This window comes from Hemicordylus capensis, chromosome 12, assembly GCF_027244095.1.
Source record: "Hemicordylus capensis ecotype Gifberg chromosome 12, rHemCap1.1.pri, whole genome shotgun sequence".
NCBI classification, from domain to species: Eukaryota; Metazoa; Chordata; class Lepidosauria; order Squamata; family Cordylidae; genus Hemicordylus; species Hemicordylus capensis.
In genome coordinates, this window is record NC_069668.1 from 13,418,327 (window position 1) to 13,440,676 (window position 22,350).

General features: G+C 62.1%; 2 protein-coding genes across 3 annotated transcripts; both read left to right on the plus strand.

Moving 5' to 3' along the window:
- The first annotated feature begins 17 nt into the window (after positions 1-17).
- Positions 18-11,058, plus strand: SERPINF2 (serpin family F member 2). Of its 2 annotated transcripts, XM_053274562.1 has the most exons (9): positions 47-1,110; positions 2,063-2,153; positions 3,133-3,204; positions 3,793-4,234; positions 5,140-5,283; positions 6,366-6,569; positions 7,279-7,421; positions 8,157-8,361; positions 9,589-11,058. In XM_053274562.1, exons 1-9 carry the CDS (start codon positions 626-628, stop codon positions 9,912-9,914), a joined length of 2,112 nt encoding a protein of 703 aa, XP_053130537.1. In that variant the 5' UTR covers positions 47-625; the 3' UTR covers positions 9,915-11,058. The 2 variants fall into 2 exon arrangements, with proteins under 2 accessions (XP_053130538.1, XP_053130537.1); XM_053274563.1 differs by lacking the exon at positions 8,157-8,361 and having other exon boundaries at positions 18-1,110; positions 9,589-9,866.
- A 1,204-nt stretch (positions 11,059-12,262) lies between these two features.
- On the plus strand, positions 12,263-21,851 carry SERPINF1 (serpin family F member 1). Its single transcript, XM_053274566.1, has 8 exons — positions 12,263-12,408; positions 15,962-16,058; positions 17,472-17,670; positions 17,760-17,915; positions 19,128-19,328; positions 19,634-19,776; positions 20,355-20,565; positions 21,456-21,851. Exons 2-8 carry the CDS (start codon positions 15,972-15,974, stop codon positions 21,710-21,712), a joined length of 1,254 nt encoding a protein of 417 aa, XP_053130541.1. The 5' UTR covers positions 12,263-12,408; positions 15,962-15,971; the 3' UTR covers positions 21,713-21,851.
- The last annotated feature ends 499 nt before the right edge of the window (positions 21,852-22,350 follow it).

Sequence of the window (22,350 nt, forward strand, 5' to 3'; positions counted from 1 at the left end):
GCTTCTGGGGAGATCTCGGCCTCGGGCTTCACCCGGGAGGTGGGGCCGCCGTGTCAGCACTGGGACTGGGGGGGGGGGACGGAATCTCTCGTTGCGGGAGCAGCCATTGCAATAGGGATAGGTGGACCTGCTAATAAACACTGGGGAGCTCATGAAGGCGTGGCCTCTCTCTCTCTCTCTCTCTCTGGGTGCTGAACAGACCCTTGCGGGGCTTGGGGCAGGCGGGGAGGCCGCTGGAGCCGGGGGATTGCGGGCCGCTATCCGTGCACTCTAGACAGGGTGGCCGTGCTGCATAAGGATTGTGTGGCAGATTGCGGGCCGCTATCCGTGCACTCCAGACGGGGTGGCCGTGCTGCATAAGGATTGTGTGGCAGATTTGGGGAGGAATGGGTGGCAAGGTGGACACGGCCCCCAGTCTCTTCCTCCTCTCCGTGGGGACCTTCTGCATGCCAAGCAGATGCTCCGGCCCCGCCATGCCCTAGGAGACCCCCGTCCACTGAGCTCAGCGCGGTCCACTCGGACCGGCAGCCCCGCTCCAGAGCTTCAGGCAGGAATCTTTCCCAAAGCGTAAACGTATTTGGGCCGGTCGTTTTTCTTGACTTGGCGAGCCGGCTGCATTCGTGCAATGGACAGATGGGGTGAAACCATGAGCCAGGGACCTTCTGCCCCTCAGGACCAACGTGCCCCCTGGATTTCAGTGGGGCTTAATTTCCGCCAGCTAGTAGTTGGATTGCAGACTGCCTGGAGACTTTCTATGGGGCGACGGATCAAACAAAGGCCCAGGAGGTCGCCCCCCCCCCCGCCCGGCCACACGTGCCCAAACTCTGGCAACCCAAGAGCCCCCTACGGGGCAGGGGTCCTGGGGAAGGGGAAGGGGAGGCTTGCTGGGCCTCCGGCTGCGCCCACACAGTCCCCAGGCAATAAATGTTTAACTGCTGCCGCAAGTCAATATTTGCACACCGGCCAGAGAGGCACCAATGGGCGTTGCGGCTACGGAGGGTTTGGGGCTAGGAGCCCCCTTCCGCCCATGGAGCCAGGGGCTAGGCAGCCGCCACCGCAGAGGAGCAGCCCCCGCCGCCGCCGGAGGGAAGCGATCCTTGGAGGACCGAGGTGAGGGCGGCCGCTGGGAGAGGGGGCAGAAGACCTGGGGCGAGGCCTCCCCTGCCCTCCCGGCTGGCCTCGGCGGGGGCTGAGAGAGGGGCTTGGCTTGGCCGCAGGCGCCAGGGTGCTGGGGGGGGCAGTGGGATGGTATTGGGATGAAGGCACCCTCCTGGGCGGGTGGTGGGGCAGAGCCGGGGCTCCCTGCTTCAGGGCCCACCTCTCTGCTCCTGGAGCCCAGCTGGAAGCCTCGGGGATCGGCTTCCTCCCGCGCCGCCAACCCACACACCTTCGAAACGCGGCCAAGGAGACCCGCGGCAACCTGAGGGGCCCTGCCCTGGCCAGCTCCGAGGGCCAGCGGGCGGGGCAACCCCCTTCCCTGCCCCGCAAGCCAAGCGCTGGGTTTTGAAAGCCTTCCTCTTTGGGGTGGCTGGCGAGGGCTTGGCCGGAGGGCCCCAGTTCTGCTGGCCGCCTTTGTGGAGCCAGTGGCCACCTCCCCCCCACCCCCGTGGGATGGGCTAGTGGGGTCCCCCTCTTGGCAGCCGTGCCAAAGGCCACTAAAGTGTGTGTCTGTGTGTGTGTGGCGGGGTTGCACATGGCAAGCTGCCTGCGTGGGCGTCAGTCTTTGGGTCCGTCCAGCCCACACTCCGTCAGCAGGCAGGAATTTGCTGCCCGCCTGTGTGCAAAGCAGAGGTGCTGCTCCTGGACAACGGATGTTCGGAAGCTACCAAACCGAGCCAGGCCCTTAGTCCCTCCAGCTCTGCACGGTCTGCTCGGACGGGCAGCGGCTCTCCGAGGTTTGGGAGCCCTGCCTGGGGGAGCCAGGGATTGGAGCCAGGGATTGGGCCTGGGGGGCAGCCTTCTGCCTGCAGAGCGGAGCAGCCCCGGACCCCCTTGCTTGCCTGAGCCCCCCGCCCCAACTCCCACCCACTTCCCCTGAATGGGCCGCCTGCTTTCTCCCCAGCCTCCCCTTCCTGCCCTGCTTTTCCCGAGAAAGCAAGATGGCGCCTCTGCCGGGGATTCTGCTGCTGCTGCTGCTCTGCCTGTCTGCAGGGGTAAGTGGCCGGCGTGCCTTGGACTGCGGCATTTGCAGGGGGGGCAACTCCGGCCTGGAGGCCCGGGAAAGAGCAGAGGGGAGCTGCCTTCTCCCGAGTCAGGCCCTTGGTCCCTCGAGCTCGGTATGGTCAACACTGACTGGCAGCAGCTCTCCAAGGCTGCAGGCTGGAGTCTTTCCCAGCCCTAACTGGGGATGCTGCTGTCAGGGAGGGGACTTGGGACCTTCCGCATGCCCAGCAGAGGCTCCACCGCTGAGCGCTGGGCCCCATCCTCCCCCAAACGGCGCCCGTGCTGTATTGCAAGAAGCTGCTTCCTACGGAGTCAGACTCATGGCCGGCACTCCTGCCAAAGATCAGGCATCGCATGGAACCGTGGCTTATTCTAACTAAGGTTTGCTGAACCAATCAGAACATTTGCCCTAGGCTAGTTTCTTCGGGTGCCTCCCATGGAGATAAGCAAGCCCGGAACCATATACCACTTTTACCACCCTCCAAACCAGCCTCTCTCTTCCGGAGAGCCCCGGAAGGGCAGAGCGACAGAACCGAGATGAAGCCACCACGGCTGGCAGGCACATCATGGCAGATGTGCAAAACCACCCACTTCAGATCATGGGTCCAGGCTGTGGTTGGGCTGAGATGAATCATAGTTTGCGGACATGTGCCGTTTCAGGCAGGCAAACCACAGCGAGGTGAGCACGGCTCCCATGTCGCCGATCCGGTCTCTGGGATATATCTAGTGGCAGGGAGTTCCGGGGTGAAGCTGTGCCACGCGACCCCAGAGTTGCCTCTTGTGAGGGCTGGCTGTGCTGCTGCCGCCTCCTACAGAAAAGTAACCAGGGTGTGTGAAGGTTGGCGTTGAATGGGGAGTTTCCTCTCTAGCCTGACAGATGTGGCCAAGACATGATTTGGAGCCAAAGAGGGACAAATACAGAAAAGCTGCACCCTCAGCCTGCTCACTCTGGTATTTGCTTATTTCCAGGGGCCTACTGTGTGTGCCTTGGAGTCGGAGACCTCTGCACAGGATGAAGCTGTACATGGACGGATCCTCCCAGTAAGAGCAACTGGCCTCCACGGCCTGGTCTTGCTGCTTTAAAGTTGCGATCAAGAAATAAAAGGCGGACGCTGTTTGGGGTTGTGCGAATGAAGCACCGCAGGCGTGGGATCCTGGGACGCCGACATCCGAAGGGATCTTGAGAGGTCTTCTGGTCCCAGGGCAGGAAACACTGCGATGGCATCCCTGGCAGATGATGGGCAGCCAAACTCTGTTGGGAAACCTCTAGAGCGGGGAGAGCCCACCAGTTCATGAGGCAGGCTGTTCCACTGGCCAACGGCTCTTGCAGCCGGGGAAACGCCTCCTGAAGGCTAGCCGAAATCTGCGTCCTTGTCATGTCCACCCCGTGGGTTCCAGCCTTGACCTCAAGGGCGACCGAATCGACGCCTCCTCCTCCTAGTCCAAGATCCTCTGAGGATTCATTCTGTGGCTTAGGGGTGCTGGCTGTTCCATGGGGCGTCCTCTGGCCGCCACGAAGCGGGTGGGGCTGGTTCCTGCCGTGTCCCCTTGGCGCCTGGCCTGACCCACCGAGAGAGGCAGGGGGGCTCGACTGCGTGGGGCACTCACCGCGCCTTCCCTTCCTTGCAGGCCCACGGAGGCAACGGATCCTCAGAGGGCGTCCCCCAGCCTGGCCCAGATGGCCCCCCTTGGCCGGAGGCCGAGTCGTCCCTGGCCCACCCCACGGAGGCGGCAGGCTCAGCAGCCGGCACCCAGGAGGACCTCCCCGCCACCGCCGCCACCGCGCCGCCCTCTGCCCAGGAGGACCTGCCCCACCCGGGGGGCAACGGGGCCGCTGGGGCGCTAGAAGAGCAGCCAGGCCCCACCGCAGCAGGAAGCGGGTCGGAGGAGGCCGAGGGGGGGCAGCCAGGCTGCGAGGGGGACGTCCCGCCCCAGAAGATGCACCGGGTCGCGGAGGCCATGATGCAGTTCACGGCGGACCTCCTGAGAGTCCTGGAGCGGGAGGACCCGGGCGGCAACCTCTGCTTCTCCCCGCTCAGCATCAGCCTGGCGCTGGCCCACCTGGCCTTAGGTCAGTGTGGCTGGGTCACGGGGGGGCGGGGGGGGGCTCCTCCGCCCGCAGCTCCCAGGCGGGCACCCTCTTTAACCGAATGGCCCCTCGGAGACGCTCTGCACTGCCGTGGTTGCCAGGTTCACCTTCGGAGCTGCTCTCGGGGCAGGAGGGGGGATGTCTGCTCCTCTGGGGTTTTTTGGGGGGAGGGGGGCTGCTTTGGGGTGCCCTGCCAGAGGAAGGGACTGCAGAACAGAGACTCGTGCAGAGGTGCGCCCGGCAGTCCTGAGCCGGTACAAGGCACCTTCCTGTGTTCCTATAACGAGAGCAGCTGGGGATTGAGGCAGGACGGCTGTTGGGCCCGCAGAAGGTCCCAGCTTCCGTCCCGGGCGGCAGCATCTCCCGGAGAGGGCTGGGAGAGACCCCTGCCTGGAACCTGGGAGAAGCGGCTGCCCGTCAGTGCGGATAATGCTGAGCGAGAGGGTCTGACTCAGTCGAAGGCAGCTTCCTATTGTCTATGTCAAAAAGCCTAACTCAGTTTATTTAGGGATGGGGGCCTTGGCTCAATGGAAGAGCATCTTCCCTGCATGCAGAAGGTCCCAGGTTCCCTCCCTGGCAGCATCTCCAACGAGATAGGGCTGGGAGAGAGATTCCTGCCTGCAACCTTGGAGAAACCGGCCGCTGCCAGCCTGGGTAGACAGCCCTGAGCTAGTTGGACCAAGGGTCAGACTCGGTATACAAGGGCAGCTTTCTGTGTCCCTAAGAGGTCACTTTCACCTTCTTGAGGTTATTTCAGTAGCAATCGGTACCAAAACATAAATAACAATAATATAGCAATCGGTACCGAAGCATAAATAAAAGTCTGCAACGGAGGCTGCTGCGTCCACGAGCGTCCGCTCACACCGCAGCCCGGCTCTTTTTTCCAGGAGCGGCCAACCAGACGGAGAAGCACCTCCTCGAGGCCCTGCACATGGAGTCGGTGCCCTGCCTCCACCAGACGCTGCAGGCGCTTTCCCGGCAGCTGGACAACCCTCTGCTCAACGTGGCTGCGCGTCTTTACCTGCGGAAAGGTGAGAAGTGGGGGTGAATCCAGGAGGGGGGTTGCCCACGTGGCCATCTCCCTCCCGCGCAGTCTGAGACGAGCCCTTTGGAGACGGTGAGCCCTCCGGGGACAGGGACCCATCTTGTTTGTTTGTCGTTTCTCTATATCAACCGCTTTGGCAACTTTTGTGGGAAAGCAGTCTATAAATATTTGTGGTTTCGGCACGCTGCCCAGTAGAGGCGTTTCCCCTAGTCTGGGAAACAGACCAGTGGGGATTTGAACCAGCAACCTCTTGCTCTCTAGGCAAGTGACTTCCCTGCTGCATAAAATCGAGCAGGGATTCTCAACGTGTGGGTCCCCAGATGTAATTGGACTTCAACTCCCATAATTCCCAACCAAAGGCCACTGGGGCTGAGGATTATGGGAGTTGAAGTCCAATAACATCTGGGGACCCACACGCTGAGAAACCATAGAGAATAAAATAAGAATTAGAAATTTTTTAAAATCAGAAGACATGGAAGTTTTCCACACCTGGCTTTTTCCTCTGGAATGGAGATGTGTGTTCACATACCGTGTTTCCCCGAAAATAAGACAGGGTCTTATATTAATTTTAGCCCCCCAAAATGCACTAGGGCAATTAGCCGCACATCAGAAATTACTGCTAAGTCTTACTTTCGGGGTAGGTCTTACTTTCGGGGAAACAGGGTCTCAGCCAAACTTACCCCCAAGTCCCCTGTGAGCTATCTGGGAGCACTTCACACACAGTTTGGGTTTTTTTTAATTGTGCATCAAAGTGTAACCCGATTTATATCTGGGTCCAAACCATTCCGTATTTCCGTGTCCGTTTTGGAGGGGCGCCTTTGAACGCACAGAAAAGCCTCGCAGCAAACCTGCAGTGAAGGTTCCCTGTCTGGGAAGAGCTCCAGGCTATGAAACCACCATTAAGACGACCGGTCAAGGAAGTGGGAATGACCAGTTTACCCATCAAAGACTCAAAAGCTTTGCCCGGAGAACCAGCTCGCCCCCAGCAGCTCCCAGGGGCTGCCTGCGTCCTCTCTGGCCCGGTGGGCCTTGCGAAGCTCTGACTTTCTCCCGCCGGGCTCTCCCCAGGATTCCAGGTGAGAGAGAAGTTCCTGGAAGACTCCGAGAGGTTCTATGGCGCCAAGCCGGTCACCCTCTCCGGGCAAAACGACGCCGACCTGGCAGCCATCAACGACTGGGTGAAAGAAACCACCCAGGGGCAGATCTCCACCATCCTGTCCTCCCTGCCGGCCAGCGCCGTGATGGTCTTGCTGAACGCGGTGCATTTCAAAGGTGAGCTCCGGGGTGTGTCCTTCCCGCCCCCCGGAGAGGACGGAGGTGCCCTCTAGGGCCCGGGCGGCCCACGCCGGAGGCAGAGTGAGACGGTGGCCTTAGGCGGCAGAGGGCTGGGGCGTCTGCGAGGGGGCAGGATGCCTCCCTACCCCCTGTGTGTGTGTGTCTGTGTGTGTGTCCATACTAGGGGATGCTGGAATTGCGACCGTGTCCCAGGCCAGACTCATGGCTTTGAGCAGCTCCGGCCTCCGTGTGTGTCTGTGTGCTTTGGCTTCGCAGAAGGCGATATTTGTGATATTTGTGAGAGCCATGGGGATTAGAGAGCTTAAGGGCGTAGCACAAGGGTCCGTGTGAATTGAGGTCTCAGTTGACCAGCAAGGATCTGGCCAGGAAACGGGCTTGGCTAGAAGACCGCAAGACTGAAAAGGCAACCTCATTAGGGGGGCAGGCCTCTACAGATCCAAGTGGCCGGTGTCCGGAGCCCTCTGGCAAGCAGGAGACCCCGCGCTAAGAGCCGACTGGACGGCGCTTGGTCAATCAGTCAATCAACTGGCAAGGGGAGACCCTGTCTGGGGAGACCCTTTCCACGCCCCGGAGGACTTGGCTGGAACGGAGAGGCGGTGGTGGCCCGGTGGTGGTCTCCCTGGGCCAGCGCTCTGTCTGAGTGGGCTTTCCCTCCTTGGCTAATGGCTCCCCTCTTTCTGGGCAGGGTTTTGGAGGAACAAGTTCGACCCGGCCCTGACGGCGCCGGGCACTTTCCACTTGGACGAGGAGTTTGTCGTCTCGGTGAATATGATGAAGGCTCTGAAATATCCCCTCAGCTGGTTTAATCTGGAGTCTCTGGATGTCCAGGTACTTCATCAGGGACCACAGAAGGAAGGAGGCTGCTGGGATAAATGGGTCTGGGGCCTGACCCAACAGGGCTCTTCTTCTGTCCTCTGAATCAATATCACTGCAAAAAAAACACCACCCACCCACCGCTGGTGTTTTTTTTGCCGTGATATTGATTCAGAGGACAGAAGAAGAGCCCTGTTGGGTCAGGCCCCAGCCCCATTTATCCCAGCAGCCTCCTTCCCACAATGGCCCACCGGGGGACTCTGGGAGATGAAGGCAGGGCCCCCCTCTCCTGCCCCTGCCGCTCTGTGGCCGGGATTCGGAGGCATCCCCATAGTATCGCCATGAGGACGAGTAGCCATGGACTAGTCCTAATGTTGAATACGTCTGAGCCCCCTTTTGAAGCCAGCCAAGATGGTAGCCGCCGCCGCCACCACCACCACATCTGGTGGCAGAGAATCCCACAGATCAGCCCCGTGCTGTGTGAAGCAGTGCTTCCTTTCCTCGGCCCTAAGTTTCCCGACAATCAGTTTCATGGGGCGGCCATGAGTGTTGGACGAGAGGGAGAAGAAGTCTCCCCTCTCCAAGCCACACGTAATTCGGTCCCTCTTTATGATCTTGTCTCCCCTTGGTCGCTAAAACACGGGAGGCCTTTTCCTGCTCCGGGGAATACGGGAGGCCTTCAAGCGCCCCCCTGGTCTCAGGCTCCGTGGGCGGGACGGCTCATCCTCGCCACTCGCTTGCCTCTCCCAGGTGGCCAGGTTCCCCTTCAAGGGCAATACCAGCCTGGTGGCCGTCGTCCCGAACCACTTCGAGAAGAACGTCTCCCAGCTGCTGACGGAGCTCAGCCAGGCCAGCCTCCAGGGCCGCTTCCCCAAGGAGAGGCCCACCGTGGTGAAGATGCCCAGCCTGCGCCTCCAGCACCACCTCCAGCTCAACCAGGCCCTCGGCCGGCTAGGTGAGAGGCCGGAGGGGAGAGGGGCCAGCGGCCCGTTCGGCCAGGGAGGTCTCCGTGGAATTGCCTTTGGGGTCGCCCTCGGCGGTAGATGCCAATCCATTCGGAGGCGGTGCCCGAGGAGCTCGGGGAGCTGCTGCGCACGGAGTCAGATCCGGGGTCCCCCCTAGCTCAGGATGGCCGACCCAGGCTGGCAGCGTCTTCCCCAAGGCGATCTGGAGATGCTGCTGCTGCTGCCAGGGAGGGGACTTGGACCCTTCTGCAGGCAAGCAGGCAGGAGTCCTCTTCCCAGAGCGGCCCCCCTCCGCAATCTCTCACGGGGCTCACACGGGTGGTCTCCCGTCCAAATGCAAACCAGGCTGGACCCTGCTTAGCAAAGGGGGACCATTCATGTTTGCTACCACAGGACCCACATTAGGGAAACTCAAAATGCCGCCATAACGTGGTACATAGGAAGCTGCCTCAGACCCTTGGTCCATCTCGCTCAGGATTGCCTGCCCGGGCTGGCAGCAGCGAATCCCTAGGGTTGCAGGCAGGCGTCTCTCCCAGCCCTGCTCGGAGATGCTGCCAGGGACAGAATCCGGGACCCCCCTGCGTGCCCAGCGGCTGCTCCAGCACTGAGCATACTTCCCTAGACCTGGCCTCAGGATCTGGGGGTGCAGCCTCTTGCCGTCAAGACGGGCAGGCCGTGACAGACCGCCATGAATTCGTCTAAGCGCTGCCTAAAGTCCTCCAAGCTCACACTGCCTCCCTTGGCAGGGAATTCCGCAGGCTGATTCTGTGCAGCCCTTTTTCTTCCTTCCTTCCGTGGGTCCTGCATTTCCTGGTCCCCTTCCTCCTCTTCCAGGGTCTCAGCAGGCAAGCAAAGCCCTGTACTTTCCCCCGATGGGAACAAGACGCTGGTCTAGGAGCAGGTGCCCTCACTGGGTCTCAGGCCGCCACGGGTCCGGTTCGCGCTGTTCCCTCTTGAAACGAGGCGTGGCTCCTGCCTTCGTGGCCGACGGTCCAAACGGGTTTCAAGCGCTGTAGGAGGCGCGCCGGAAACTCTCCTGGACGTCTTGTAGCGGAAACACCCGCCCCCTCCCACGCCTATAGCAATCTGTCTCAGTGGGGCGTGGAGGGCGTGGCCACCGGGGTGGGCGTGGCCCCGGAGAGCAGCTGTGCTCCTGAGTTGGCTCCGGCTTGACGCTGCCTTCACACGCCTGCCCCTCTCTCTCTCTTTCCCTCCAGGCCTGGGGGAGCTGTTTTCTGCCCCCAACTTCAGCGGCCTTGCCGAGGGACCCCTCTTTGTCTCCAGCGTGGAGCACCAGTCCGCCCTGGAGCTGGCGGAGGCCGGGGTGGAGGCGTCGGCGGCCACCAGCGTGGTGATGTCCCGCTCGCTGTCCACCTTCTACCTCGACCGCCCTTTCCTTGCCATCATCCTGGACGACGCCACCCGGACCCCGCTCTTCGTGGCCAGCATCCAGAACCCGGACGCCACCGCTCCGCGGCGGAGGCAGGAACAGCAGGACTCCCCGGACGGGGCCCAGGAACCCGGCACCCTCTTTCCTAAATAGGGAGATTCGGGGAGAGGGTGGGGTGAGCAGTGCGGTCCAGGGGTAGGGTGTGTTGTGTGGGTGTTTCTCCCTTTTTCATCGTCGTCGCTGTTAGTCCTAGGCAGCCCCCCGAAAAGACCCTCGAGTGCAGGAAGCGGCTTTTCTACCCAGTCAGGCCCTGGGTCCGTCTAGCGCAGCTTTGCCTGCTCTGACTGGCAGCGGCTCTCCAGGGCTTCAGGCAGGAGGAGTCTTTCCCCGCCCCACCTGCAGATTGCTGCCAGGGATCGAAACAAGGCTCTTCGGCAGGCACTGTGTGCGATGGGTGTTCCTTATGAACAGGTGACACTGCCAAACGGAGTCAGCCCCATTTGGTCCATTTAGCTTAGCATTGTCCACACTGACTGGCAGCAGCCCTCCAGGGTTTCAGGCGGGGGTCTTTCCCAGCCCCACCTGGAGAAGCTGCCAGGGCTTGAGCCCGGGCCCTTCTGCAGGGGTAGCAGACGCTCTGCCCCGCCACGCCGGCCTGTAGGCTCCCTGTGGCATCCGGGGGGGGGCCCCCACTGGGGGGGAACAGGAGGCTGGACTAGAGGGGCCTTCTCGGGCCTGACCCAACACACACACACACACACAAACACAGACACACACCCTGCTAAATGTGCAGGATTTGCTTTCAATTCTCGCCTGCTCCTCATTCTCCCCAGATGTTCTCCAGCTCCCAGCTAGTGTTAGGACTCTGCCTGCCCCCCACCTAGACCCCTAACCTTGGGTGTGTGTGTGTGTGCGTGCAGAAGAACCGCACAGTGGCATGAAGCGCGCCCTCCACTGACCCCTTGGGTCCTGCCCTCCCAGGGAGTCTGAGCCGTGACTCTCCAGGTGATGCTGGGCGACTCCAGCTCCCACCATCCCCTCTGGCCACTGCAGCTGGGGATGACGGGAGTTGTAGTCCACCAGCCGGGTCTCTCCTGGAAAACGCATCTGCCCAAACCGCTGAAGGACAAGGGGGCGGGAAGGTCCCCTAAATAATAATAAAATAATAATAGCCAGGCCCTGGAGAGCTTGGAGCAAGGTTGGATTCCACAGGCTCTCCTTCCGGCCGGCCGTCTGTCTTTATGACCCCCACACATTGTGTTTAAAGAGATCAGAAATAAAAGCGCGACACCAACCACCGGCGTTTCCGTGATGGGTCTCTCCAGCAAAGCCCTCCAATGAGCCCTCCCAGAGATGGCACAGAGAGGCCTCCGCACGGCCCCCCTCTCGTTATCCCGACCCCCATCCCAGAGTGGGGAAAAGGGCAGCCCTTTCTCCCCAGAGGAGAGGGTTGGGGGGGGTCATCCGGGACGGAGGGAGGTCCCCTCTCCGTGGAGTCACATTCCCAACCCTCCTCCTTTCTGCTCCTCTGGCAACAGCCACGAAGTGGCTCCGTGGTTTCCGTGGGTTTCTAAGACTTCTGGAAGCGGCTTTGCACGTTGGACACCGCAGGGGCCACGCCGCCTTCCCTGCTCTCTGCCCAGCCCACCTCCCTCCCCAAGCTGGCGAGGGTCAGTTTTGAAAGGGGCTGCCCCCCGCAGGGGTGTGGGGAGGTCAGAATTTGGCCCCAAGCGACAGGACCGCGGGCCAGCTCCATGTCGAGGTTTGCCTACGAACTGAGCAGCCCCAGGAGTTCAAGGAAGCTCTGTGGCTCACCGCCAGCATGACGCCCCTGACCGGAGGCTGGGGCTAAGGACTGGGGCAGAGCTCTGGCCTCCCAGCTGGGCCGGTGTGCCCTCCTCAAAGGGACCCGGCTGTCCCCTGTCGGAAGCCGGAGACGGGACTCGAGGCGAGGGCCTCGAGATTGGAGCCAACTTCAGCCGCTTTCCTGCAGGTGCTCACAAGGGCAAACCGCATCGCCAGGCAGGGCCGGGAAAGACCCCTGCCCGGAAGGAAGCCGGAGCGCTACTGCCAGCCAGAGCAGGGCCATACTGAGCGAGGTGGCAGCTGCCGCTTCCGAGGTGCCCTGGGATTCTCCTGAAGGTGGCTAATGGAGGCAGGGGCCCCCCACGCTCTGCTGGGCCTGCAGGTCTCGGGCGGCAGCATCTCCCGGGAGGGCTGGGAAAGGAGACGCCGGCCTGGGACCCAAGAGAGCGGCTGCCGGTCAGTGCAAGCTACCCCAAGAGAGCTGGACTCCAGCTGTCGGAAGTCCCTCATGCTGGGGCATCCCCCAGCTGATTCCTCTGGAGAAGAGAGCCACCCTCGCAAACGAGGAGCCCCGGAGCCTGGGCTTTGCTCAGGAAGAGGTTAACCAAGAGCTGGAGCGGAGGAGGAGGTCGCTTCGAGGGGGCCCTGGGAAGGATGCTGTAATCCGAAGCCTGAGGAGGATGGGATGGCTGCTGGGCTGGGCTAGCCTGGGGGCTGGCGGGCTGGCTGCCGCAAGCAGATCCCTGGGCCCGTTATAAGCGCCAGGCCTCCCTTGCGCTCTCCCACCACACAGGCGGCTCAGCAAGGAGGACGGCAGAGGAGGAGAGGACAAGAGCCTGAGGTAAGGGGGGGGGCGCTCCTCCTGCTCTCGCTCAGGACGGCCAGCACTGACCGGCAGTGGCTCTGGGCCGGCCCTCTTGGGAGATGCGGGCAGGGAGGCATTGGGCGCAGCGTGGGGAGGGGGGGGCCCTTCTGCGTGCCAAGCCCAGGCAATGCCCCTGGGATGCCTCCCCGGAGAGGCATCCCTCCTCCGGGTGGCTCAGACGCAGCCCCCCATCCAAATGCAAGCCAGCGCAGCCCCTGCTTAGCCAAGGGGGCAATCCGTGCTTATTGCCGTGAGGCCAGCTCTCCTCCCCGGTGCTGAGGCAGACCCAGAGGATGGGGGAGGCTCCCCATGAGGAAAATGCGGAGGTGACAGAACTGTGCCTCTTCTCCTCGAGAGGTCGGACGCAGGCGGCGGTCGTGGCTTGTTCCCCAACTGGAAACTTGTTCCCGAGTTAGCCCAGACGGTCTTTGTAACAGAAAAGAAACAGGGAGCACCCCGGGAGGGTCAGTCTTGGAGCCCCAGCAGCTCCCCTGGCTGTTTAGAGGAGACCCGTGGCTCCGTGGCTCGTCACAGCCACGTTGACTCCGTCCTGCCAGCCACGGGATATCTCCTACTCGGAGGAGGTCCCTGCTGTGAGCTTTTGGGAACAGGCCACCCTCCTCCTCGGGCGGCATCTGGGGGCCACTCCGTGTCTGGTGGAGTCCCAAGCGAAGCAAGCCCCAGCTGAGCAGGGCAGGCTGCGGATGATGGGAGGTGTAGTTCAACCACAGCCGGAGGGCCAGGTTTGCCCACCCTCTGGGCTCCCACACCACCCACGTTCCTTTCAAGCCACTTCTAACCCAAAGAGGTGCCTGGCACACGGACCCTTTTTGTCGAGTGATTCGTCTGATCGTGGCACTCTGGCCAAATACAAATAAAGCGGGATGGTTTCCCTTTTCATGGTCCTTTTCGGTAGGATAATCATGGTGTTTTCATGGCTGCGGGGCTTTGTAAGCTGGACACCGCTCCGAGCCTCGTCATCTTAGGGGCAGTGGGGTCGTCCTCTCCCTAAGCGCATGTAGTTTCGGGGTCATAATCTGGCCTCGGGGCAAAGATCAGGGCCTGTGGCAGCCGCGGGACGGAGCCGCGGTTCATCTTTCTGGCCGAAACCTGCAGGGAAGCTTTGCTCTCGGGCTCCTTTTCCGTCCTGGCTCCGGGCAAGCCTTTTCCTCACACGTCTCCCCCCCTTCATATAAGTGTGCCGCCACCTTTCCCTTCCCCGGGAACAAGGCAGAGAAAAACACCACCGCAGGACCCACCCAACGCCGGCCACGACGAAGGTCCTTCCTCTTCTGGCCGGGATTCAGAGCTGTGCTAATGGGAGCCAGATGTCTTGGCTCGCTTGAGCTCAGCAGGGCTGGTCTTCTGACAAGGCCGGCATCCCTAGAGGTGAAGGCACGGCCAGGTTTTCAGCTTTCAGGCTGCTCTCGGGCTTCTGTGGTCCTGTCAGGCCTGCAGCTGGCCCAGTTTGCAAGGGTGGTTTGGAAATGTGAAACACACAGAAGCGACCACGAAATTCCACGCAGGGACGTCCCCCAGAGAGGAGGACAATTTGTCCGTGGTTATTCCAACACTGACTCTTGGCTCAATGAGAAAAGGGACTGCCATGGCCGGGGTGACGGGGTGAAGACACACAGCTAGGAGCAAGGAACGCAGGAGCAAGATACTGACTCCCATCTTGCTCAGGATTGTCGACACTTGACGGGCAGCCCTTCCAGGCAGAAGTCTCTCCCAGCCCGACCTGGAGATGCTGCCAGCCAGGGAGTGAACCTGGGACCTTCTGCGTGGGCCAAGCCGAGGCCTCTCTGCCACTGAGTGACGGCTGCAGCATCCCCCCCCCAAGGGGAATATCTCACGGCACGCACCTGCAGTTCCCCGTCCAAATGCAAACCAAGGCAGGCCCTGCTTAGCAAAGGGGACCCTCCATGCTGGCTGCCTCAAGGCCAGCTCTCCTCCCCAGGCATTAGAGGCCAAAGGCTTCAGGGAAAACAGCCCTTTCTGATTCAGGTGATCAGCCAGAACAGGGCTTTAATCTGTGGGGGGCTTCTCTGCCCCATAAAGCTTTGTGATTCGGTCCCGTTCACACCAGTCACATCTGCTCTGAAGCGCCGGTGCCAGCTTGCCGATTTCGCTGCTCCAGCCCCTAGCGTGGCCTTCCCTTTAATTGCAGGTTTTAAATATATAAACACTGTTTCCACACAGCCCTCGCGGCGCCAGCTTGAGTCTGCGGGGGTTGCAGGCTACCCTTTGGACTGGAGACGGGGTGAGGCCAGGTCCTCCTCCTGCGCAAACCGAAGAGAGGGACTCAAGCCGGAGCGCTGCAAAACAGCCAGCCTGCTTTCTGCCTCCGAGGGGCCCCGTCCGCATTCATCTGTCCATTTAGGACCCGGAGGCAGGGAAAAGGTGCATCCCTGAGGCGGGGACGCATTTGTGCATCCCTTGAACAATTCACCCGCATGGGGGCACGGAAAGCGGCTTCAAACCGAGTCAGACCACCATTGGTCTTCTACACTGACTGGCAGCAGCTGTCTAGAGAGGCAGAAGTCTCTTCCCAGCCCTCCCAGGAGATGCTGCCAGGGAGTGAATCAGGGGCACAGAGGCTCTTCCACGCAGCAGTGGCCCCGGCCCCGAAGGGGAATCTCTGATCGTGCGCACACATGCAGCCTCCCGTCCAAATGCAAACAAGGCAGGTCCTGCTGAGGAAAGGGGACAATTCCTGCTGGCTGCCACAAGAGACCAGCTCGCCACTCCATGGTTGGCTGTCTCACGGTCTAAAAGCACATGCATGCGCGCGCACACACAGAGGGTAGATCCTGGCAACAGCCACTGAAGGGATGCTGTGCTGGGGTGGGCTTGGGGAACATAGGAAACTGCCATATACTGAGTCAGACCATAGGTCTATCTAGCTCAGTATTGTCTTCACAGACTGGCAGCGGCTTCTCCAAGGTTGCAGGCAGGAGTCTCTCCCAGCCCAATCTCGTTGGAGATGCTGCCAGGGAGGGAACTTGGAGCCTAGTTGCTCTTCCCAGAGCGGCCCCATTATCCCCTAAGGGGGAAATCTCTTCCAGGGCTCACACTTCTAGTCTCCCTTTCATATGCAACCAGGGCGGACCCTGCTTAGCTATGGGGACAAGTCCTGCTTGCCGCCACCAGACCAGCTCTCAGAATTGCTACTTCAAAAGGTGCCACTTTGCCCAGTGAGTCTATGGGAAAGAAGTTCAAAGCACGTGGGTTTTGTTCTTAATTGTAGGCTGGGCTAATTTTAGCTCAGCCTGGGTCTGGATTTTGAAGCCATGCCTGTGCTGGATGGATTTTGGTTTGTCCTTCTTTGGTTGTGCCTTCCCTGGGTTTTTTTTTACAAGGAAAGTGGCAAACCTGGGTTTCTGTCCGTGCCCGCTAGCTCCAGGGGTAGGTGTGAAGGGTCCGCGCGCCAAGGGAATGCTCAGACTTCAGAAGGAGGCTGGGATGGATCAGAAAGAGAGAGAAAAAAGGGGACGCCGCTCACGGTTCTCCGCTCTCCCCCTTTCAGGCCCCACGAGATGCAGAGCCGGTGGGTTCTTCTGTGGCTGGGACTCCTCGCGATCTCCTGCCGAAGCCAGGAGGACTCGGCTGCTGGAGGAGGACAGGTCAGTCCTGGAGATCCGGAAACCTCCAGCGGGTTCTTGTGCTTTTCCTGCCCTGGCCATCATGCAGTGGTGTTTTTAAAGCACACAAAAAGGACGACAAAACTGTGCTGATGTCGTCAGAGGGATGGAGAAAAAGCTTGGCAGGAATGTCCTCCACCGATTGCTCCGCAGAGAAGAGGACAACGATTAGTGCATTGTCCCTTTCACTCTTTCCCCTGTGCAAAAATGACGACAGGTTTACTCGAATCATAGGAACGTAGGCAGCTGCCCTATACTGAGTCAGACCCTTGGTCCATCCAGCTCAGGATTGTCAACCCAGACTGGCAGCGGCTTCTCCAAGGGTGCAGGCAGGAGTCTCTCTCCCAGCCCTATCTCTTTGGAGATGCTGCCAGGGAGGGAAAGCAGGAACCTAGATGCTCTTTCCAGAGGGGCTCCATCCCCTAAGGGGAATCTCTTCCCGTGCTCACACAGGGAGTCTCCCATTCAAATACATACCAGGGCAGACCCTGCTTAGCAAAGAGGACGAGTCATGCTTGCTACCACAAGACCAGCTCTCCTGATAGGAACAGAGGAAGCTGCCATATACTGAGTCAGACCCTGGGTCCATCCAGCTCAGGGCTGTCAACCCAGACTGGCAGCGGCTTCTCCAAGGTTGCAGGCAGGAGTCTCTCTCAGCCCTATCTCGTTGGAGATGCTGCCAGGGAGGGAAAGCAGGAACCTAGATGCTCTTTCCAGAGGGGCTCCATCCCCTAAGGGGAATCTCTTCCCGTGCTCACACAGGGAGTCTCCCATTCAAATACATACCAGGGCAGACCCTGCTTAGCAAAGAGGACGAGTCATGCTTGCTACCACAAGACCAGCTCTCCTGATAGGAACAGAGGAAGCTGCCATATACTGAGTCAGACCCTGGCTCCATCCAGCTCAGGGCTGTCCACCCAGACTGGCAGCGGCTTCTCCAAGGTTACAAGCAGGAAGCCTCAGCTTGGAGATGCTGCCAGGGAGGGACCTGGGAACCTCCTGCGCTTCCCAGAGCGGCAGCTCCATCCCCTAAGAGGGGACTATCTGGCAGGGCTGCTCACACACGGAGTCTCCCACTCAAAGGCAAACCAGGGCAGGCCCTGCTTAGCAATGGCCAGGCTTGCTACCGCAAGACCCGCTCCCCATCCCAGTTGTTTGTGGGGTGGGCTAGGGAGGGACCCAGAGAGCGCTGGAAGGACCAGAATGCCGCCCACCCCTCTTCTGTCAACAAGACAGGACCTCTAGGAGCATCCGTCTCCGAGGCGGTTCCTCTCCCGACGGCCAAAATCTGTGGGCGCGGCGCACGGACTGGGGTGAAGGGCCTGAGCGAGGAACGGCCTCTCCTTGCCCCTGCTGACCCCGGGTCCGTGCTCTCTCTTTCTCTCCCCCCGCAAGGACCCTGCCGGTCCGGATGCCGGCGCCGCCGCGGAGGAAGAGGAGGACCCCTTTTACAAGGTACCGGTCAACCAGCTGGCCGCCGCCGTCTCCAACTTTGGCTACAACCTGTACCGCCAGCAGTCCAGCCGGACGCCGGACGCCAACGTGCTGCTGTCGCCTTTCAGCGTGGCCACGGCGCTCTCCGGCCTTTCCCTGGGTAAGCCGCCCCTGCCCCTCTCTGTCCTGCTCCGGCACGGCCCGTGTGGGGAGCAGCCAAAGCAGCACAGCTCTCTCTGCGCTTGGCAGGCGCCGGGCCACGGACGGAGGGCCTCATCTCCCGGGCGCTCTACTACGACACGCTCGAGCCCGCCGAGGTCCACGGCACCTACAAGCAGCTGCTGGCCGGCCTCGCGGCGCCCGCCAAGGGCCTGAAGAGCGCCTCCCGCCTCGTCCTGGAGAGACGTGAGTCCGCCTGTGCCGGCCCGAGCCACCGCTGGGGCGTGGAGGGGAGGGGAGGGGCTGGCCTCGCAGCAGTGAGCCGGGAGGGCCCCCTTGGCTCAGCAGGGTCTGCCCTGGCTGGCATTGGGGTGGCTTAGTTGCCCTCGCTCACCGAGCCGAGAGACCCCTTTTAAAAGTGGCGATTCTCTTACACGTAGCGGGGGGGGGGAGCAACTGGCCCTATCCGGCCCCAGCACAGCACCCCCTCCAGTGACCGCAGCTGGTGTCTGCCTTAGGTTTCCTTTTTAGATGGTGAGCCCTTTGGGGACAGGGAGCCATCTGATGTCAGTGGTGTTTATTTTTCTCGGCAAGCGGCTTTGACGACGTTCAAGAGCGGTAGATAAAGATCCGTCATCCTAGCGGGGAGGGCCGTCAGGCGGCTTCCCCTCAGGGGATGGGGCCATGGTCAGTCTAGTGGGAGAGCGTCTGGGTCCCAGGTTCAGCATAAGAACACCAGAAGAGCCCTGCTGGGTCAGGCCCAAGGAGGCCCGTCTAGTCCAGCATCCTGTTTCGCACAGTGGCCCCCACCAGATGCCGCTGGAAGCCACAGGCAGGAGCTGAAAGGGGCCTGCCCTCTCTCCTGCTGTTGCTCCCCTGCAACTGGGACTCAGAGGCACCCCACCCTTGAGGCTGGAGGTGGCCTGTAGTCCTCCGACTAGTAGCCCTCGATAGACCTCTCCCCCATGGAGTTATATCCAAACCCCTCTTCAAGCCATCCAGGTGGCTGGCTGTCACCACATCCTGCGGCAGAGAGTTCCACAAGTGGATCCCGCGTTGTGTGAAAAGCATCTCCAGGGGAGGGTGGGGAAGACCCCTGCCTGAAACCTGGGCAGCCGCTGCCCTGCCCCTCCCAGCCGTTTCTGGACTGCAATTCCCCTCATCCCCAGACCACGGCCAGGGGCTACGGGAGTTGCCGGCCCACCTCTGCAGGAGGGCTGAAGTTGAGGCCAAGGGCCTGACTCAGTCGACAGCATCTCCCGAGGGCCAGGCTGTGGCACAGTGGTAGAGCGGCCGTTTGGCCCGCAGAGCTGCTGCTGCCGGTCCGGGAAGACCGTCCTGGGCTCGACAGGCCAAGGGTCTGACTCGGTAGACCGCAGGCAGCCTCCCGGGAGGTCCCTCTGGCTCTATGCTCGGGCCAGCTCCACCCACTGGCGGCTCGCTCACACCCTCCTCCAGGGCTGAGGCTGAAAATCGGGTTTGTGAACGAGCTCGACGCCTCCTACGGGAACCGGCCCCGCGTGCTGCTGGGAAACCGCCAGGATCTGCAGGAGATGAACAGCTGGGTGCAGAAGCAGACGGGCGGGAAGGTCGCCCGGTTCCTGAGCGAGATGCCCAGCGGGGTCAGCATCCTGCTGCTGGGGGCCGCCTATTTCAAAGGTAAGGGGAGGCTCGGCACCAGCGGGCAGTTCGGGGCAAGCAAGGGTCAGAAAGCCCGAGCTCCACGAAGACGCCCCTGGGCACCAGAAACCCCCCTTGCCGTATTCCCCGGCAAGCGGAGAGAGACCCCCCTTTGTGTCGACGCACGGCGGAGGTTTCTTGGCCCCCCGGCGTGTGCAGGGGGGGCTTCAAGGCTCGCCCTGAGCCCCGTGGGGGGAGAGACCCCTTCCCCGGCCCCAGCAGCCTCGCTACGTCCAGAGGGAGGGACTCAGCTTTGCCCCTCCTCCTCCCCCCCCCCACGGCAGGGCAATGGGCGACCAAGTTCAACCCCCGGCTGACCGGCCAGCAGGACTTCCACCTGGACGAAGGCAGGGCGGTGAGGGTGCCCGTGATGTCCGACCCGCAGGCCATCCTGAGATACGGCTTTGACTCCGAGCTCGACTGCAAGGTCAGTGAGAGGGGCTGGCCCCCTGGGCGGAGACGCCCGCCTGCCCACCTGCCTGCCAGCTCGCCGGGGGTCACAGCACACACTTTGGGGGCACAGCTGCAAGCCTTTGAGTCCTCCTCCCCCCTTCGGGGTCTCTCCACGCAATCAGTATTCCTGCCGAGGAGGAGGAGAAGGTGCAGCAGCTGCAGCCCGAGCACGGCTTTCCGTGGGCCTTGGCCAGTCTTCCCCACACGGGCTAGAGCTTAAGGGAGGGAGCCACGGCTCCGCAGGAAAAAGGCACGTGCCTGGCCTGCAGGAGGTCCCACCGGCTCCATCCCCAGGGAGGGCTGGGAGAGACCCCCGAGCCTGAAAGGTCTGGAGGGCCGCTGCCAGCCAGTGCCGGCAATTCAAAGCTGGGTGGGCCAAGGGTCTGACTCGGCACACCCACCCCCCCCGGGACCAGCCTTTCCCCCACGCTTGGCTCACAGGCGGGAGGGGTCTGGGGGGGCGGGAGGGGGGCAGGCCACAGCCGCCGCCGCCGCCCTCGGGGGGGAGCCCCCCACGCCTCACCTCCCGGCTTCCTCTGACTCCTGCTCCAGATCGCCCAGCTGCCCCTGACAGGGGGCGTCAGCGCCATGTTCTTCCTGCCCCAAAGCGTGACGCAGAACATGACCCTGATCGAGGAGAGCCTGACCGCCGAGTTCGTCCACGACATCGACAAGCAGCTGAAGGCCGTCCACGCGACCCTGAGCGTCCCCCGGCTCCGGCTGGCCTCCGACACGGCGCTGGCGGGCACGCTCCGGGACATGCGTATGTACTGGGCCCGGCTCAGAGGAGGGCGCCCTCCCACTGCAAACACTGACCCCCCCTTTGTTCCCGTTTCCTCTCAGCGGTCCACGTAGAAAAGTCAAGAAGGAATCCAGGCGATGGCTCCCTGCCCCGGAAGGGGCTCACTGGCGTTAAGGAGGTGGAAGGGGGAGGGATGCGGTGCTGGGGCCGGACAGGTCCAGTCGCGCCCCCCCAGCCCAGCATCAGAGAACTGCCCCTTTAAAAAAGGGGGGCTTCTTGGCTCAGCTCGCAGGGCCATCCTGCTCCTCTGGCCTGAGCCAAGAACCGGTGCCCAGAGACAGGCGTCGGCACAAGGGGCAGAACAGGCTCCAACGTAGACTCCAAGAACTGGGTAGGACGAGCACCCTACCCAGGTGTGGGAGCGGCGCGCGCTTCGGTTTCCCGACCAGCGCGCTCACGAGAAGCTTGGTGGGAGGCCCAGGCCGCGGCCGTGTGTGAGCTCCGTCCTACCCAGCAGCTGTACCCCAATATCCAAAGAGGTCAAGAGGAGAAGCCTGGCACACGATAGGAGCGTAGGAAGCTGCCGTCTACCGAGTCCGACCCTCGGTCCGCCTGTGTGGTCTCCCCAGACGGGCAGCGGCTTCTCTGAGGCGGCAGGCGGGAGGGAGCCCCAGTGGCTGTTGCTAGGGTCTCCCTCGAGTTTCGTTTTAGACCGAGCCCTTTGGCAGTGGCGGCAGTGGGTGGGACAGGGGGCCATTTCCTCCTCGTTGCTCCTTTTCTGCTTTGAGAACTCCCCTTGCTGAGACGCGGGATATAAACGAGAGGGTGACCACAGTGGCGGCTGCTGCTGCTGCCGCCGCCTGGCTGCCCTCCCCAACTGACACGATGCCCTCCATCCCCCCCCCCCACAGGGCTCCAGGCGCTCTTTGGCACCCCGGACTTCAGCAAGATCGCGGCCAAGCCCATCAAGCTCACCCACGTGCAGCACAAGGTGGTCCTGGACCTGAACGAAGACGGCGCCGGTGCGTCCGCCCCCGCCATAGAGGCCGCCCGCCTGAACTTCCCCATCGAGTACCGCCTGGACCGGCCCTTCTTGTTTGTGCTCCGGGACAATGAGACGGGGGCTCTCCTCATGATTGGGAAAATCCTGGACCCTCGGAGCCCTTGAGTCACGCCCCCCCCCCCCCCCAGAGCAGCCCGCAGTCCCCTGGGGGGTGGGAGTGGGGTGCGGGGAGGCCCGGAGGCTCGGCCCCGTCCCGCCAGTGTGATGCTTCCGTGCTGAAATTAAAAAAAGAGCTTCTGCCTCACACGCGTCCCAAGGACAGTGCTCCTTCGGCGAGCCTAGTGTCTTATTGCCGGGAGAGGAAGGGCGGCAGTGGCGGCGGCGGCAAAAGGAAGAAAAGCCGACTTGGTTCCCCCCCAACTTCTAGGATCTGGTGGCCGTGAGGCCATGGGCTCCCCCCCGTCTAGCCAGAACTGCACCCAAGGGCCCCTCTCCCTCTGGGAGGGAAGCCCGAGAAGGTTCTGGGCACATGCCGAGTGCTGGTGGGGGCCAGCCTGGGCTTGCGGCCACGGGGCCTTCCCAGAAGATGCCCTGCTGCCTGAGGGGGCCCCTCAACCCATCTGCAGGTGCAGGGCGCGCTGGGAGCACACTAGGGGCTTTTGCTGGACCCCAGTCTAGGCCCCAGCGGGGGTCGAACGCCAACTCCCATCACCCCCCAGCCGCAAGTGCCTGGGAGCGAAGGGGGCTGCCGTCCAAGCACAGCTGGAGAGCCCTTGACCTGCAGGGCTCGCTTCAGCCCTGGC

Excerpts from the sequence above, each read along its gene's own strand:
- SERPINF2 (XM_053274562.1), top strand. The coding sequence starts at position 626 with ATGGACAGATGGGGTGAAACCATGAGCCAGGGACCTTCTGCCCCTCAG. Across the intron at positions 1,111-2,062 it reads GCGATCCTTGGAGGACCGAG|CCTCCCCTTCCTGCCCTGCT; the intron begins GTGAGGGCGGCC and ends CTTTCTCCCCAG. Across the intron at positions 2,154-3,132 it reads TGCTCTGCCTGTCTGCAGGG|GGGCCTACTGTGTGTGCCTT; the intron begins GTAAGTGGCCGG and ends GCTTATTTCCAG.
- SERPINF1 (XM_053274566.1), top strand. The coding sequence starts at position 15,972 with ATGCAGAGCCGGTGGGTTCTTCTGTGGCTGGGACTCCTCGCGATCTCC. Across the intron at positions 19,329-19,633 it reads GGGGGCCGCCTATTTCAAAG|GGCAATGGGCGACCAAGTTC; the intron begins GTAAGGGGAGGC and ends CCCCCACGGCAG. Across the intron at positions 19,777-20,354 it reads ACTCCGAGCTCGACTGCAAG|ATCGCCCAGCTGCCCCTGAC; the intron begins GTCAGTGAGAGG and ends CTCCTGCTCCAG.